Source organism: Myotis myotis, unplaced genomic scaffold (genome assembly GCF_014108235.1).
Source record: "Myotis myotis isolate mMyoMyo1 unplaced genomic scaffold, mMyoMyo1.p scaffold_m19_p_13, whole genome shotgun sequence".
NCBI lineage: Eukaryota > Metazoa > Chordata > Mammalia > Chiroptera > Vespertilionidae > Myotis > Myotis myotis.
The window spans coordinates 15,374,704-15,392,313 of NW_023416317.1; the positions used below are offsets into that span (position 1 = coordinate 15,374,704).

A 17,610-nucleotide genomic window follows, 5' to 3' on the forward strand; every position below is an offset into this window, starting at 1 on the left:
AGTAAACTTGTAATTTGTTGTATTGATACTATCAATCCCTGGTTTGGCTTCAGCCACTTTTTGCTCTTAACTTTGATTTAGATATAGCATTTATCTGAAATTTTGCCTTATTCCCTGAAATAGTTCTAAATTTTTTCATGAAAAGAACCCCTGGGTATTGTTATGTACCACCTGTTTTAAGTCATGGCTAGATGTCTCTTCTGTGCTTGACTCGAGCTTTCAGATTCAGCTCACGCCCACATGCCAAGGCTTGCCCTCATCAGTAAGACTGCAGCCTGTATCTTGGTTATTCCCGTTTATGGAGAAATTCCCTCCCTTGTGGAAATTCAAGAAACATAATCGAGGGACCCTCTGAGCTTACTGGTCTAATATGTCATATGGACATTTCCGAAGTGTTCTTTCCTGAATTTTCTCTGTTCCTATACAATCCTTGAGAAGTTGCTCTAGAAGTTACCAGAAATATTCTGAGGCAGAACTGCGTACCTGGATTTGCTCTTAAACTGAGCTGTGTATTCAGCAAAATGAAATCTCTACTGTTAGAAAAGAATGCTCATTGGCAATCCTTTGGTTTTAATGACTGCTGAGTAGCTTTGAAAGTGATAATGGGCTTGGCTATATTTATGATAAATAAGTCCTGAGATAATTAAAGGAAAAGCCACACCAATCTGCGTTTTCAAGAGCTAGATTTCTGACTAATGCTGTGCCTCCGGAGAATGGAATGGGCAATTGCTTCCTGGCCTTTTGGGGGAGGTAATTTCAAACCAACAGATTCAGTGGGGGAAATAAATACTGTACATTTTCATTCTAAACCTTGAATGGGTCAGAATGCCATGGTAGGGATTGTTCAGGTAATGCTTTATTCAAATATATCTATTATTCCCTCCCCCCTCCCCCTTCAGTGTCTAAAGTGCTTTAGGCCCAAATCTGTTATCTACTTTAGATCCCCACCAGGGGCTGCCAGTCTAGATTAGACAACCCATGCCACAATGTGAAGAGGCAAGAGTATTACCTAAATGCAAATAACTGCTTTCTTCACTCCCTTTTTGATGAAGGCTCTGGCCTTACACCTTTGAAGAAAGCATTGGCTTTCTAAGCTCAAGTTCTCCTGTATTTATTTAGTATAGTATCACCCCCGTGTCTGTAGGCCACAGCCTAACACACTCATGCTATCCTGGTTAACAATTCCAGCCCATCCTCTAAGAAGCTGTGATTCGGGCTGAATAGAGCTGATTATCTGAAGTATTTCTGTAAATCCCATTGAGACTTTGGGCTCCAACACTCAGGTTGGGTTGGGGACTCACCAGGCTTCAGTCATATGGACCCCTCCCTTCCCTTTTGTGTTTGCATGGACCCTGGTGGTGACCCAGGAGCAGCTGTTCCTCTCCCATCTCTATGGGACTCTTTCTTACAGCTTTCTATGGACTTGAAGTATTAAATGCTACCAGTTTGCACCTTTATTTAATAACCCTTTCAAAAATTCTGGCACCAATATTCAAGGTGGTTTGAATTGTTATATTTTTCCAAGATCTTTTGTATAGTCAAGTTTTTTCTTGAATAAGGAAATCTTAAGGAGTTTCAAAGCAAATTATTCATTTTCTATCCTCATGCTTAAATAATATGTTACATGCAAAATCTTATTCTAAAAGTGATTATTTTGTCATAAATAAGAAATTTATTTTATGTATACTAATTTTTGAATTTTTTTCTACTAAATCATTGCAAAGACTGTCAACCTTTTAGCAGTAGTATTAGTATTAATTTTTCTAACCATGCATGATTCATTTGACCCCACAGTAGCTGTAGCTTGCTTGCCTTGTTTTTTCCCTGAAACTAAAAAAAAAAAAAAGAAGGTGTATAAAAACACAATGAGCACTTGCTCTCCATAGCAAGACAGCAGAACAACTTCGTCCTAATAAATTGTTAACATTTTATTTCACACATGGATGTTGGAGATACATACATAGATGACTTTCTATGTTGACTGTGCACTGTTGTTAAACAACTTGTTTTTTCCCTGCCTGCTCTTTGAAGAAGCCAATTAGGAATGATGGGAAACAAGGGGTAGGCAAAACATCGCAGTGCAGTGTTATTTCCATCTGTTCGGGAATATTTCAGCCAAACGTTTATTTTGGGAAAAAAAAAGCCATAACACAGTCTCTCACACACAAAACCACAAATACTTTGGCTGCAAATTATTCTGCAGTGTTGTTGCTGTGTTGTTGCCGTGTCTGTTCTCGTGTGTAAAGCTGCCACCCACCCATGCATGTGTTTGCGATTCTCGTCTATGTGCTTGTTCATGAACTAGCTCCTCCTCCTCCTGGTTCAGGTTAAGTTTAATCAATAGAGCAAGAATTTATGGGTATGGCTGTTAGCTGGAAAGCCCTTCCTCACGTCCAAGTCTTCCATCCAAACTGCATCTTCTGCTGTTACTTCTCATGGGATGAAGTGCTCAGTGATCAGGAAACCAGTCTCTTCTATGCTATCTGGCTTTGCATATGCCCTTGATGGTTTAATATTGTTTTATCTCGGTTTCTCTGTATTGGCAAGGAAACTGTTAGTATGAATCACTTTCTAGAATATGAGATAATAGTTTTAGTTCTGCTTGACAAATGACCAGGTAGCATCGCAGTCTCTACCCCCACCTCCCCTGAGATGTTTGGTGGGCAAAAAAGCAAAAAGTAGCTATGTTTAATGGAATAAAATATCAACAATAAAAAAAACTCTCCATTGAAACTGTAACATAATTTAAAATCAGCGTTGTTCTAAGATAGCTGACGTGTGCAATTTTCCCGTTTTGCCTTTCAACTGACAGTATACCCATAATTCTTGGTGATTATTATTTTGTTCTCCATAGTTAATTTCTGGGCCATTGGTGACTTCACTATCTCTTGTTCTAAATTGTTGTCTTAACTCCATTCTTTAAAAATATAATATTGAAGGCTCATAATATTGAAGATGACTCCAGGATGAACCCTGAGTTTGCAGACCGAATAAAGCAGCTTGATAAAGAGGCATCTTACTATCGCGATGAGTGTGGCAAGGCCCAAGCTGAAGTCGACAGGTTGCTGGAGATCCTCAAGGAGGTGGAGAATGAAAAGAATGACAAGGACAAGAAGATCGCGGAACTTGAGAGGTAAATGTTGCAGTCATGTTGTGAATTGCCCGTAGCGAGAGAGAATCTATTGATTAGTTACCATCTCAGGGCACCTTGGTTTTAGAATACACAGTCATATTTCAAGTCAGAAACAAGTTACGTCTGATGAATTTGGCCTGTGTGGAGCACCAACATTATTTAGGATGATGTTGGGTTTCTCTGGGCTACTCAGAAGGTATTTGGCTTATCTTTTGGTGACTTATGTACTTCTGAAGTGTTTAAGAAAATAGTGGTCTGGCATTGATGCCAGCAAAGTGTGTAAGAAATTAAGACTTTGACTACCTGAAACCTCAGTTGTTGTTTTTTTTTTTCTCCATCAAAGACAAACATTTGTGGTTTAGGTTTGTCTCAAGCAAAGAATATGGAAGATTATACGGTAGTTGGGAATTCATTCAAGATTGGAGAAAGGAAAGGAGTTCCAGTGTTTTTTGGCACACAACATTAAGTTCATCTTGGGGTTTATCTTTTAAGAGGACCTTATGACATTTGGTAAATAAATACGTTTGAAGAGGGTCTAAGGCAGGCCTACTTGATAGCAAATTCTGTCTAAAAACAAAGAAGGTTATATCAGGGTTCCAGAGTATTTAGATTTTTAGATAAATCATGTCCATATTGTATGTATGTATAGCAAGGACTGTAAAAATAAGCTTTCCATCAGTGCTTTTTCCTGTATTTCATATAAGGAAAGAATTTCTGAATAATTTTACGTAACTCCATAACCTTTCAGGATTCCTTATTGGTTCAGTAATAAGGAAGAATTTGTCTTTCCTAGATTCAGTGCATATGGAAGAGATCAGCCAATTTTGAATAAATCCGTGAGTGTTTGCCAGCTCTGACCAAGACACCCGTGCGGGCCCAACAGACTTCAGGATATATGCAGAATAACTGTCTATGGGGTGTGGAAAGATCACGGGCTTTAGCAACAGAAAGACCTGGGTTCAGATTTTGCCTCAGCTTCATGCCAGCTGTGTGACCTTGGATCTTGTTAGAAGTGTATCTCTAATAACCTATTAAAATGTATCTCCCTAGACAGTTTGGCTCAGTGGATAGAGCGCCAGCCTGCGAACCAAAAGGTCCCGGGTTCAGTTCTGGTTAAGGGCATGTACCTTAGTTGCAGGCTCTCCTCCGGCCCGGGCCCTGGTTGGGGCTCGTGCTGGAGGCAACCAATTGATGTGTTTCTCTCACATGGATGTTTCTCTCTGTCTTTCCCTCTCTCTTCTACTCTCCCCCCCCAAAAAAAATCAATGGAAAAATGTTCTCGGATGAGGATAAACAAAAATAAATAAATACATAAACAAATAAACAAACAAATAAATAAATAGAAATGTCATCCTTTGTAGGTACCAATTCCCAGTGTAAGATAGGATGGTTATATCATTATGAAAAGCTGAATGTTCAATAAATTCTCAATATTACCTGCGTTGGTATTAAATGGACAGATTAGTTCTCAATAAAATTTTGACATTTTCAAATATAGTATTAAATATATCCGAACTCCAAATCAGCTAATAACCATTAAAAAATCTTAGCATTAGTCTGGTAATAATCTGATTTTGATTGAATGAGACCAATTGTAGCCATTAAACCAAAACTATTTTCCTGAGTTAAGTGTACAAATTAAAAATTTTTTAAAGGACTTTATTTTGATTTTAAAATGTGGAAATGTTCTGCCAGTTTACTGGTTCTTAAGAACACTGTTAATTTGAGATAAGTTTACATGGCTATTTTGGAACTACATTTTAGGACCAACCCAAGGCCCTGGCAGGTTCAGACTCTGGATTGGCCCGGTGGTCAGAGGGACATCATTGTAATGTAACTCTCCGGACCCCTCGTCCACCGCTCTGGGAAGCAGAGCTCCATTGATAAGATGCCTTAGATAGTTATACTGATGATATTAATTAATAATAGTATTTGGAATCTCAATAATAGGTTACACTAATCGTGTATAAGACGCTCTTCTAAGCATTTGACCTGCAATACTGCATACCACTACATCTTACCCACAATGCATCCCCATTTTCTAGATGAGAAAACTATGACTTTATGCAAATTAATTAATTTCCTCAAGATGGAAGAGTTTATAAGAATCAAAGGCTAAATTTGAACCCAGGTCTGACACATAAGTGACTGACTGTGAGTAGCACCAAATAGTCACTCAGCCAGCAGAGAGGCACCACAGCTGGGACACGGGAGGTCTGCCTCATCTTTATTAGCTTTCATGAGGAAAACTGATGTGCCCCACATTTAGAAAGCATTTTTCTGCCCCAAACCAGCTCTCCAGAACTGTAATTGAAAATCAGGATCAGCTACTATAAATATTTGCATAAAAAAAAGCATCATTGTGTGGTGGACAAACAGGTCTTAGCTGGACACTCTGGCCATTAAATCATCAAGAGTCTTCACATTTTTATTTCCTCAATATGGAATGCATTAAGACAACAGTGATTTTACAGGCATTTATCTTTATGTACTTTCTGCACATTTTCTTTATCTCTGCCTTTGCCTCTCCTTAAAGCTGATGCCTCCCAGGCACTGTAATTCATAAAACGTGTGCTGGGACTTGACTCCGTCCCAGCTCTCTGCCTGCCTGTGTCTTGGGTCCAGCAGCAGAGCACAGTCTGGGAAATGTCTGAGCCCCAGCCTCAGCCCAGGCCCCTGAGGAGTTTGGGGGTGGAGATCAAGAGGGGAAACATCTTGGGAAAAGGAGAGCACAGCCTTGGCCTGTCTCTCTCGAGCCTTATCTGCTGCTGTAAGGGCTACGTGTAAATTCCAGCCACGCATCTTCCTCGTCTCGTCAGGCAGCCCTGTTCACATTGGGCAGTATCTCCATTTGCTGGCTTAGGCTGCCAAATTCATACCTCATAATGTTGGGAACTAAAGATTTCTTAGCAATGTGACATATATCTCCATTTTGGAGTCACGGAGGAGTGTTTGCAATTAAGTTTGTGATTTTGAAAACCAAGAAATTGAACTTGAAATAAATTTGTGGTCTCTGGTCTGTAATGTGACCTACCAGAGTGAAAAGGCCTCCTTTTCAAGGCAGCTAGTTTCTAAAATATCCCAGAACTTCAGTCGTGTGCAGCAAGAGGCATGGGGTTAGGAATAACTCAACGACTCCGACACTGGCCTGCTTCTCGCTCCAAGGGCAATTCCTGCTTGCTTTCTGTTTCGGTAATCTTCCCACTTTTTATTTTCTCTATAATGTATATGTTCCAAATAACACATGCCCGGCACTTACATGGATGCCTCTACCTCTTAAATTCCACGTGAGTGATGTTTTCCACCAGCCACTAAAGATTTTGCCTTTCAAAGTGCGTATTGCTCCAGTGTGGTCCCTGTGTGCAGTTCTGCCATAAGCCGGGCTCGTGATCCCGATGGTTCTAGCAGGGAGCTGCTGCCTGGGACCGCAGGCTGCTCTGGGGAAGTTTGGCACAGGGTGGTTGGGAGGCCTTGAGCAAGTCCCTGAGAATTGAGGTCCTTATTCAATCACCAATGCTAGGTATCTTTTAGGCTATACAATGGAGTAGCTAATTGAACATTAGAGACAGTGAAATAGATAGCCTTTCTGTATTGGTGCCCATCAGGGTCTTGCAGTTTTAGTTTCGTAATTAATCGTTTGGTGCCTTGGGGAAGGAGAGGGGTGAACAGAGTCTGCCAAACAAGCAGCTGACCCATGGGAAGGAATCAGGCAGGTGCCTTTTCATGTAATTATCTTAAATATGTTAGGGGCTTTACTGGTATTTGTCTCAAGGACAGGGATTGCCCTAGTCAAGCCATCAGTCACATGCCTCCCTACTGTGGAGAGGAGGCTGGCTCCCTCGGTTCCACTCCTAAGACAGAGCATCAGAACAGAAGCCGAGGCGGCACTCCATTATCTGGGTCGGGACCAATGCCACCTGATGTTTGGACATTGAGGCATCATTTTAGGTGCCCACAAGTGCCTTATCTAGGGTTGAGAAGCTATGATTTTTTTTCTTCCTGAATTTGTTTAATAATGTGCTGACATAATTTCTTTGATTCCTTTCAGAACTCTTTTCACAAAATGTAAACTTAATCTTTATTTGTTTATTTTTAACTATGATAGTGTGTTTAGAAATCTCCTGGTACGTGGAAGAAACGATACCAGTTCTATTTGTTTTGGTATAAACTCCTCTTCCTAAGTAATTTCCATTTATGTTTGTCATTATATTTGCAGAACTTTCTTTAAAATAAGCGGCAGGTGGTTTTACACCATCCCTAACAGCCTTTGGGGGAAGGTCATGGATAGCATGGATCCTTTGAGAATTTGGTGAAAAGTAGGAACCCTTAGAAAAATCAACTAAATCTTAAATGTTGGCTTGCTATGTCAGTTTAGCATTTCCTACAGATTGACCATGAATCTCAGCCTGATACACCTCTGATCCAGAAGAATTTGAAACAGCAGCTGGGGCCAGCATCCCCAGCGTCCCCACACTGACCATGGCCTGACCCATCTCTTATTTTTGATCAGTTGTGCGTTCATAATTACAGAACACTCTGCAGGGGGATTTCAGTTACAGGAATTACCAGATCGATGCTTTCACCATGTGCTCAATCTTGAATTTTTCTCCTTCATGTTTATCATGACAGTCAATGCTGTTTTCACGGGAGATGTTCTTGTTTAAGCTTTCTCCTGAGGATTTGTCTTGTTTTTCCTTCCTGTGCAAATGCTTGAAGCTACTTCTTAGCAGTAGAGAATGGTGGGGTCCCACTGAATAGAGAGCTGGTAAATCCACTTTGCTTTGTGCCGATGGTATTTTACAGGTTAACAAAATGAACACCCACCGTGTGCTCCCGAGGTAGTCTGAAGGCGGTCATGCTATTTTTTTCCTTTTAAAGTTTGCTTGACATTAGAGATTTTATTGTTCTGACTGATTAGAAGGGCACGTTAAATATTTTTGTCCAAATAAGCCATCAAGCGTGTGGATATATATTGTCAGTGATGAAGTACAATTCTCGTTTTTACAACTGAACAGAAGTACTTTCAGCTTTGGAAGGGACTCTGTCCTTTCATGGGAGGCTGCTGGGCCCCTCCCCAGAAGCCTTCCTCGTGGCGTCTTTGATCATCGTGAGGTGCAGTGCTCTGTGAGCATCTCAAATGGAAACCTTTGAACAGAGAGCCAAATTGCTCGGCTCCTTTTTTACTTTTAGGGAGGAAGGAAAAGTATCCCATAGGATATAACCATCGACTTACTGGTTCACATAAAATCTTTCTGACATCAGTGCTTACCGCCCACTCTAATACCTCAGTAATTTCCATTTCATGTTATTAAATAATGAGAATTGTATATGCACACAGATGGGAACTTTTTAAAATATTCCTCCAGAAAAGAGCAAACTCTGCCACTGGTTGCCAGAGCACAGCTCTGGCTCACCTCAGTGCCTGTGGTGACTGTGGGTGTGTGAGCAGGTACCTGTGTCCTAGGTATAATATTTAGTATAACAGCTTATGGTGTGTGCCCACAGCTTTTTTTTTTTTGGTGGGGGGGGCGGTTAATATCTTGATAAAAGTTGCTTTATTGTCCTTCACTTGGTTATAAAACCTGCTGATATAACACCTGTTGGCTGTATGTTTAAAACTAATGCATTTCCTTCCTTTTATTCTCTTTTGCTATCCCCTTTTCTTTCTGCTTATCCTCCAAATTGCTGCTTTCACCCTTGCTCCAATCAGCTTGACTTTCAGGTTAGTACTTTCAGTTTTTCTTCTAACTGCCTTTCCCTCCGAAGCTCAATTTACTGCTTGCACTTGTTTAACGAACACATTTCTGAAATGGTTTTGCTCAGGCCACCACATTTATTTTTTCATCCCATGCCCAGGGAAGGTTTATTTTACGAGAAGGCTATATAAGTGGGAAAAGGCGAAGAAGAAGATGGAAATAAATCACTGTTGGATTATTTGATACATTCTGTTCCTGGATTATAAAATCAATAAGAGGAATCCTCAGGAAAACTCCCTAGTGCAAAATTGACTGCATGGTGGTAAAACATGGAGCAGTGGGAAAAAACACACGCAGGATGCTAAATTTAACCTCGGAGAATAGAACAAAAGATGTGCCCGTGACACCGCAACTTAAAAGCCAGATTTAATAGTGCAAACCATTGAGACTTTTCGCTTAATAAATCACTGTGTTTTGAAAGATTTATAATACTTTTCTTAAAGTCACTTTTGAAAATTATCAGTATGTTCGTAACATATTGTACACACATGTTATTTCCTGTCATTGTTTTGGTTTTTAAATTTTTAGCTTTCTTTTTATTAGCTATAAGACGTACTTTAATTACCGACGGAATAGCATATGGGCCCAAATGTAAAACGAGATTCAGTGTGGACTGTGTGTACCCTAATATTAAGATGCAAAATGGACATTTTGTTTGAACACACATCCCAGGTTTGGTTCCTCTAAGAAAGAGGGCCCAGGTCAATAATTGGTTCACCTTTAAATGAGGCAAGACTTCTCTTTTTGATACTATGTAGAACTATCTAGTGATTTCTTTATCATTGAATCGATGAGTTTACTAAAAGATGCTCATAGCATGATTTGTGCTACCTAGACTTTACTTTAAAAAAAGGAGTCACGTTAAGTTGATAACCGATACAGTTGCTCTTTTGAAAGGCAAGCTATTTATTTTCTTCTCCATTCTTCCCTAAATGCACCTCTTTATATCCTGTCCACTGCTCACCACCAAAGCCACCAGACCCAATGCATTTACACCAGCAGCAAACGATTTCAGAACGAGGCCTCCTGCCCACGTACCAGTCTTGTCCTGTTGCCTGCTTCCAACCCCTGTGCCCTGTGCCCTGCAATCCTTGCAAATGAACCCCCTCCTCTGCTATTCCCACATGCCACATGGGGTGGGCCCCAGAAACTGCCTCGGACAAAGTCACACTGAAGGAACCCGGGTCTCCATAGTCCCCCACACAGAGATCTAAACAGAGACTAGAAGCACAGCCCTGCAGAGCGGCTGTCACCAGAAACCCGATGACTGTGGGGTTCCTCTCTGCCTCTCTGTGCAGAAACAGACATCACGCTGTGGTGGGGAAGGAGGGGCTTGGCCACGTGCTATCCAAACCTTGCCTCCAAGTTTGGATCCGCTCCTGTAACGAAGCTCTACGCTCTCCTTCTCGCCTGTCTTTTTAGTTTTCTTTCTCCTTTGCCTTCCCTTCGCTACTCTAGTCTGCACCTGTTGATATTGAGGCCCTGGAGACCAGGGACCCCTTTCGCTGTAACAGATTAGGCTCCCTGCCTGGGCCTGGAGATGTGTCCATAGGAGTTCTGCTGTGGTTGCTTTCCTTTTTTCCTCCAGCAACTGTGCTTCACGGTGTTTAGCTCTTTCCTATTTCGTGGGGAATGGACTCTGACTCTCAGAAGACAGGATGCAGGGTTAGAGCCCGAGTGATTTGTAGGTTACGGGGATTCTCCGGACCAGGGGCCAGGTGTGCCGAGTGGGTTTGGTGAAGGGTTCAGCCAGTCCCCATTGGGTGACTGTGTAGTGGAAGAATCAAGATTCAGATAATCTCGATATCATTTAACCTCCTGACCCAAATGCACATGCTGGAGAAAAGGTACAACCCTTGTAAACAGCCTCTAGTTTTATTTTTAGTGGAGGGAGAACCTGGCCAGCCCCACTCTCCTGGAAACCAAAAAGTCTGTGGAGTCTTGGAAGCATTTTTGAGCTTTGACAAGTTTCCAGGGTTGGCTATGCTTTCCTTCCAACCACTTCCAGGTTTACCAGTTAAAATAAAACGAAGCGTAACAAAGGGTGAATACAGCATCGCTGCCCCATGTGCTTTCTCTACATGGCTCACAACTGAGATCCATCCATATATTTGTGTGTGCATACATACAGAGATGTTTGTGTGTGTGTGTGTGTGTGTGTGTGTGTGTGTGTGTGTGTGTATACATTCATCACATATTTAAAAACTAAAGTCTGATCTCTCTTACCGTGGAAATTTGTAGTCTGCCTGGTACCTCCCTCTCGCCCAATCTGAAGTTTGAAAACTTCACTACCTCCCGGATCTTTTCTGTGTGCAGTGGGCTCCATGGGAAAGTCTCCCCTCCAACCACTTTTGTAAATGGCCTCATTTCCTTTTCAAATTCTATGTGGACTCTCATGCTTCGATTCGGGTGGACAGCTATTAAGTATCGGGCGTGGTAAAATGCAAATGTCATATTCTCACCCTGCATAGGTTCTCACTGCGGAAACTGCACCGCGGTCCAGCCACCCCTTCCGCACAGCGAGGGGGAAACCCGAGAGGCTGAACGGCTCCTGCCTGTGCTCGGGGGAGGGTGTGTGTGACATGTGCTCATTTCTAGGAACTCCTTGTGAGACTAGGTTGCGGCTTATGACAATGAAGTTATCTAGATAAATGTATGCAGCACTTGACAAAAAAAAAGAAAAGTAAAGAAGAAGAAGATGAAAAAGTATCCTTTGGGAATCCGTTCAAAATCCTGTCAGAGAATCAAGCAAGTAAAACCAGAAGGCTCAGGCCTCTCCAGGGCTCTCTCAGCCCGCAGTGTGCTCTGGGTGCTGGGCCAGCTGCTTCCTGTTTGTGCCTCAGTATCCCCTCTCGGAGAGGAAGGGGCTGTCCCTGGAGCCAGTCTTATGGGATCCGCAGTGCACGTGTCTGATGGGCCTGGCGCATCCCCTGGCGAGCAGGCTCCGGCTGACGGCTGGCACCTGGCAGCAGGCATGAGCTCATTGTTACAGAGTCACTTCAAACACTTCTACCAAAATAAACTCTCTGTGATGCTTCCCCAAAGCTGAGCCCTGCGCTCTCAATCCCTCATTCTTCCAGCAAAAGATGAAGTCACTCCTCCCGGACCTCAGAGGCCTGCTGCCCAAGGAAGTAATGAAAACCATCTTGCCCAGGGATTTGCTCTTCCTAGGGTCTTTTTTTGGCCCCATTCCCTCCATGAGTTTGGAGTGAGCACCTACTGTGTGCTAGGCTGAGCCCTACCTGCTGGCCTGGCATTTCCAAAAACTAGCTGCTGGAAGGTTGATGGAGCTGGTGAAGAAATGCTGCATGTTGCATCCTGTTTTGTGTTCACGATGCACACTGATGCAGCTGCTGATAGAAAGAGCAGCAGTGGCGGCAGCAGTCATTACAATGAGCATGAGCTAAGGGCCAGCACTGAACTCATCACTTCTTATGTAGCATTTGCTTCTCATGACAACCACATGAAGCAGGGATGTCATTTCTTCCATATTAGAGAAGAGGAAATGAATTCATAAAAGCTAAATATTTTGCTCAAGTTAGTACAAGCATGTAAGTGAAGGTGTTGGGGATCCCCGCTAAAGCCATCCTTCCTGATTTAGGGATTGAATATTTTGTCGCTTCAGCCCTAGTTGCATAGTAAAGTCTCTGACAAGGCTTGTGCCGCGTGCTCAAGTCTGCATTTCCCAAGTATGTGTTCATAGACTACATCCCATGAGGCACTTTGTGGAGATACCGTGAGATTCATGCCTGTCCCCAACCCACCTCCCAGCCTGAGCTGGTCTCTTTTTGTTGCTGCTGTAATTCTCCCCTGAGGATATTTTTTTCCCTGTTTTTTTTTTTTTTTTTTTTTTTTTTTTTTTTTTTAGAGAGAGTGGAAGGGAGGAAGAAGAGACAGAGAGAGAAATACCGATGTGAAAGAGACACATCGATTAGGTTGCCTCCCACACATGCCCCCAAAATGCCCTGACTGGGGTGGGGATGAGCCTGCAACCGAGGTAGAGGTACGTGCCCTTGACTGGTATTGAACCCCCAACCTTTCAGTCTCTGGGCTGATGCTCGAACCACTGAGCAAAATTGGCAAGGGCCAGAGCTGGTCTCTTGTACCCAGATCCTGCCCCTCCAGGGCCAGTTCAGGTGTCACTCCAACACCAAGCCTTCTTTGAACCATCTCCCCCCCCCCCCCCCCCCCCCCCCAGCAGAAGCAATCTCTCCCTTCCTTGGTACTCTCAGCTTGCTCTCTGACCCCTTTTCCTGCTGTCATACCCTCTCTCAAATTGAGGTGTTTAATCAATGTACCTTCTCCCTAGTAGACGCTGCCTCCTTGAATTTGGATGGGTCTCTAGCTTGATGCATGTGTGCCACCCACTGGAGTGGCCAGTCATAGCCCTGAATGTTGTTGGAAAAAACTGTCGAAGAAAGGTCCCTGCATGAGCTCCTCTCACTCCTGCCACCTTTATTGGGTCCCCACTGAGCTTTGTTGGTGGGTTCTTTCTGGAGGCCAAGCTCACTCCCCTGGATATCTTCTCTTGCTCCAGACGGGAAGCCTTAAGAAAAGATATGATTGGTTTTCTATCGAGCTGGATGCTTGAAAATTCAAGAAAAACAAATCCCAAGTAAAAGGAGAGGGAAAATCCTGCTGAAGTTACCCATTTCTCCTCCTCTCTCTTCCTTCTTTCCTTCCTTCCTCTCCCCCTTCCTGCTTCCTCCTTACTTCTCTCCCTCTCTCCTGTGCTCCCTCCTTCCTTCCTTTCCTCTCGCTCCCTCCCTCCCTTCCCCTCCTTTCCTGGTTCTGCACTGAAGTCCTTCTCCATGTCGGGGCCTGTGCTGGGCTTTGGGAATATCGCAGTAAAAAGACATGGCCTCTCCCCTCACTGAATTCAAAGACCAACACTTCCTATAAGGAAGGATTTGGCCACTAAGAAAAATAGTTTTTCCCATTTATACTAATAACTGGAAAAACGGGGTTTCAGGTGTTTTTGAAAACTCCTTTTTCCTGTTGGGATTGAGGGGTTATCCACAGGTCAGACAATCATTTCCCTCTTTAAAGCTGCCTTATACTAACGCTGACATTTCTGGTGAAGTGTCAGAAAATTTTATGCCCAAGCAGAACTGGTAGAAAGCCAGAAATCAGTTGATTTTGCTTTGGGTGCAAATATTTTATTGGGGATGGAAAAAAGTTGTTTTCCGTGATTTACAGCTCCTGCAAACATAAAGTGGGTTCTATATTTAGACATGGTTTTGAACCTTTGAGGTGTAGCCAGGGCTTGGTTCTTGCACCTTTCTGACCTGGCCTTGGTGGGACTTGCCATGGCTAACATTTTGCTGCGGCAGCTCCAGTTTGTAGAACTGGGGCTCTGTGCCCTGTATTATTTCGGCTGTTTAGTCTTCGCTGGACTTGCTGCTCCGATGCGCTACCCACACCTCTAGGACAGTGGTCGCCAACCTTCCAGACCTCACGGACCACCAGTGGTCCAGGGACCACAAGTTGGCGACCGCTGCTCTAGGACAGCGCGGAAGATGAAGGAACACAATTGTAGCTGAAATGCTTTGTGATGCAGTATGTTTCTGAAGTTCATCAGAGATGAGAAAGGCCATTCTCAATGTGCAAATCTGTTAAAACAATGACAACAGTAAGAACAACAGCATCTCGATGAAGAGATAGTGGCAGGCTGGCTTAATAAAGGCCTGGCTCTAGACTAAGAGATACCATGTTGGTGGAATTAACCATTTTGTGGTTTTCCAACCCCCCTCCCACCCCGCTTCCTCCCGTACTCCTGGCTATTTGTTGGTACTACCATGTGGATGAATATCAGCAAATAGTAAATCTCTCAAGATATGTTAGCCTTTTCTGTAAATGTTGAGAAGGGGAAGGAATTTAAAAAAAATAGTTTCTCAGTATTATTATAAATCACTTTCTAGAAAAATAATATCTTATTTCCTTTATATGGCTTTTCTTATGAAATGTGAATTCTATCACTTCATTAGCCACAATACCAGCTCACGTTGTAGGGAAACCTATCCGACTGGTGGCTGGGGCTTGCTTCAGCGTTGGGTGAGGGTGTGTGGAATTTTCACACTGAGTAAGGTTGCATGTTTGTGAAGCCTACATTTTGGGTGCCTATTTAAAAATGAGTGGGTACTGTGTATGTTTCTCTAAAGAAAATACTGTATTGTTAACATATCTAATAAAGGCTTTGGAGATTTTCTTTGTAAGGAATTCTGATGATTTTAATATTTGCCACTCTTTCTTAATTTATGCCAAACTCAGTGAATACTCTATGGGTGAAAAATAGAATAGAATACAAAGGGAGAAAATGACTGCTTTTGCTTGGGGTGCAACTAATTTATTGGGGAGGAAACATGTTGTTTTTCCTAATGTAGCTTCTGCAAAAATAAAAGGGGTGTGCAGAATTATTATTTTTGTAGAAAAACATTAATTCTAGAACTATAGAGTAAATCAGGGAATGAAAACAAATTTCCCCTTGAAGAACCACGATTGCTGCTATTTGAGTCCAGCGGCAGTAGCCTCGTGTTTTACCTGCAGCTTGCCCACTGACCTTCTCTTGCAGTTTGTTTTCTAACTGGTAACATTGTTAACATAAGCATATTCTTATTGGTATTTCTGAATATATCTGAGTGTGCAATAACTTAAACGCTTTACTGTAACACTCAACAATGGAAATTGAAAGGCTTGTGATTCTCATTGTGCTGAATAAATACACTGGGTTTTTTTTTCTTTCCTTCTTTTGTGAGATCCCACACGTAATTGTGAAGACACAACAGTGAACATAAGCAACTCTTAAGATATTTTCATGTGACGCGAGGGCAGGACTTCACACAGGGAATTGTTTTACGCAAAATTTTACTTCAGAAAGTTTTGAGAACGTGAGCATCACCTTTCTCAGAGGGGGAACGTGAAGTAACGGAGTAGCCCCTCCGTGGGTCAGCTAGAATATTCCCATGGCCGGACAGATCTTGATGTGATGTGTGAGTTGAAGTGTAAGAGAGTGGTTTTAAATTTAACTTCGCGGCCCTCTGTTATTTAATCATATGTCAGTTTGATGGTTCCAAGGACAGCAGGATATGTTGCTCACAGATAATTGCCGTGGAGAGAATGAGTTGGGTATAATAATGAATAGCTGGGAATCTTCTGATAACCTGCGATGAGTGGGCCCTGGTGAGAAACACTCTCCGGGCAATTGGCACATAGGTGTCCTATCACTTTGGTGAGTGTGGGTGCTCTTCTGCCACCTCGACATGCAAAGCAGGGGCTTTTTAGGGATTCCTGAGCAGATAAAGAAGCATTGCTCTTGGATGGTGCATGTGTCATTTATCCTAGACCTGTTATTGCTTTATATTAGTATTACACTTGTAGTCCAGGTTATGCAAATAGCTATCCATCATCAGAACATTACGTATAGAAAATGAAATAAACTCCATCCTAAGAAACAGTACATCATAGCTGTGTCCTGTTGGACACACGCCCACATGTGTCCATACAAGCCTGTCCCTGTATTTGTAAGTTGGAGACCATTGTGTTATACCTCATTCCTCATGAGCTTGTGACCAGGATGCACATTGAGTGTGGAGCACGGTCCGGCACATCATGGGTGTTCATTAAGTGGTGATGGCTGTGGTTGTCATGGTGATGGTTGTGATGAAGATTTTCATGCCAAGAGTAGCAGGTGAGAGAGTAGGGAGTTCATGCACAAGAGAAGTGGGAGATGGTCCTGTCAAGGCCGCCTCCTTTGCTTTCCTAGTTGTGGAAAATGCAGTGGCCAGAATAAAGCAATTGAGTTTTTCCCCTTAAGCCATGGAGAGATTTTGAGGGAAGGTTAGAAACAATATGATCCTTTGAATGTTTTTTTTTTCTTGAGGAATATGAATAAGGAACCTAGAAAATTCATTAGTCTTGAACAGCCAGGACTCAGCCCCAGTGTATCCACGTATAAAAGGAGCTGATATTGAGCTTAGAGGATAGGCCAAGTACCCAAGTGTGTTCCTTCACCCATTTATTTCCTTCATGCATAAACTTACTTACTTTCACCAAATAGTAATTGTCTACTCTGCAGTAGACGCCATGAGGTAACTAGAACTATCTTCCAAAGCAGCTTCTAGAGAAATGGAAGCAAACAACAGGACTTAGAGCACAATATTTATGCAGGTGGTGTAATCTTTCGATACCCATACGTGAAAGCTCTCCATTCTTTTTACCTCTGCATCTTGTTCTATTTGCCAGTATCCCTTGAAGGACTTCTATGTTGTTTCAAGTCTTTTCCTCTCACATAGACTGCTCTTAATACATTTCTAATTTTTTTAGTTGCCTCCTACAAAGACTAAACCATTTGCAGTCCCATCAGCCATATGTAAGAGTGTCTTTTTTCTTATTAACCCTGTCAGTGCAGTATGGGTTTCAAACTTTTTTTTATCTTTGTTGATATGGAAGGGGAACAATGGCCTCTAAGTGTGGTTTTCATTTGCTTTTAACTTATTACAAGTGAAGATGGGCATCTTTAAGTATGTGTATAAGTTATCAGAGTTTTTATTGGTATTTTTCTTATTTATTTGTAGAGGCTCTTTATATATTTACTTTCACCCATTTGTCTTTGGTTTTAGTTTGAAATACTCCCCCTGCCAGTTTGTCTTCTTTTTGTTACACTGAATTTTTTTTTGGTATTTTTTTTTAATATATTTTATTGATTTTTTACAGAGAGGAAGG

General features: G+C 42.3%; 1 protein-coding gene across 6 annotated transcripts in view; it reads left to right on the forward strand.

The window, feature by feature from the left end:
• ERC2 (ELKS/RAB6-interacting/CAST family member 2) overlaps positions 1 to 17,610 on the forward strand; it is an 880,873-nt gene that overhangs the window by 419,919 nt on the left and 443,344 nt on the right. For 4 of the 6 annotated variants that reach the window (XR_004971467.1, XR_004971468.1, XR_004971470.1 and 1 more), the window contains 2 exons: positions 2,940 to 3,133; positions 8,844 to 8,855. Coding sequence is in view for 1 of the 6 variants with exons in the window: in XM_036331877.1 (XP_036187770.1) it covers positions 2,940 to 3,133; positions 8,844 to 8,855 (206 nt within the window). In the remaining 5 variants the exon portion in view is untranslated. The remainder of the gene's footprint in view (positions 1 to 2,939; positions 3,134 to 8,843; positions 8,856 to 17,610) is intronic. The other 2 variants (XR_004971469.1, XR_004971471.1) reach the window with 1 other exon arrangement.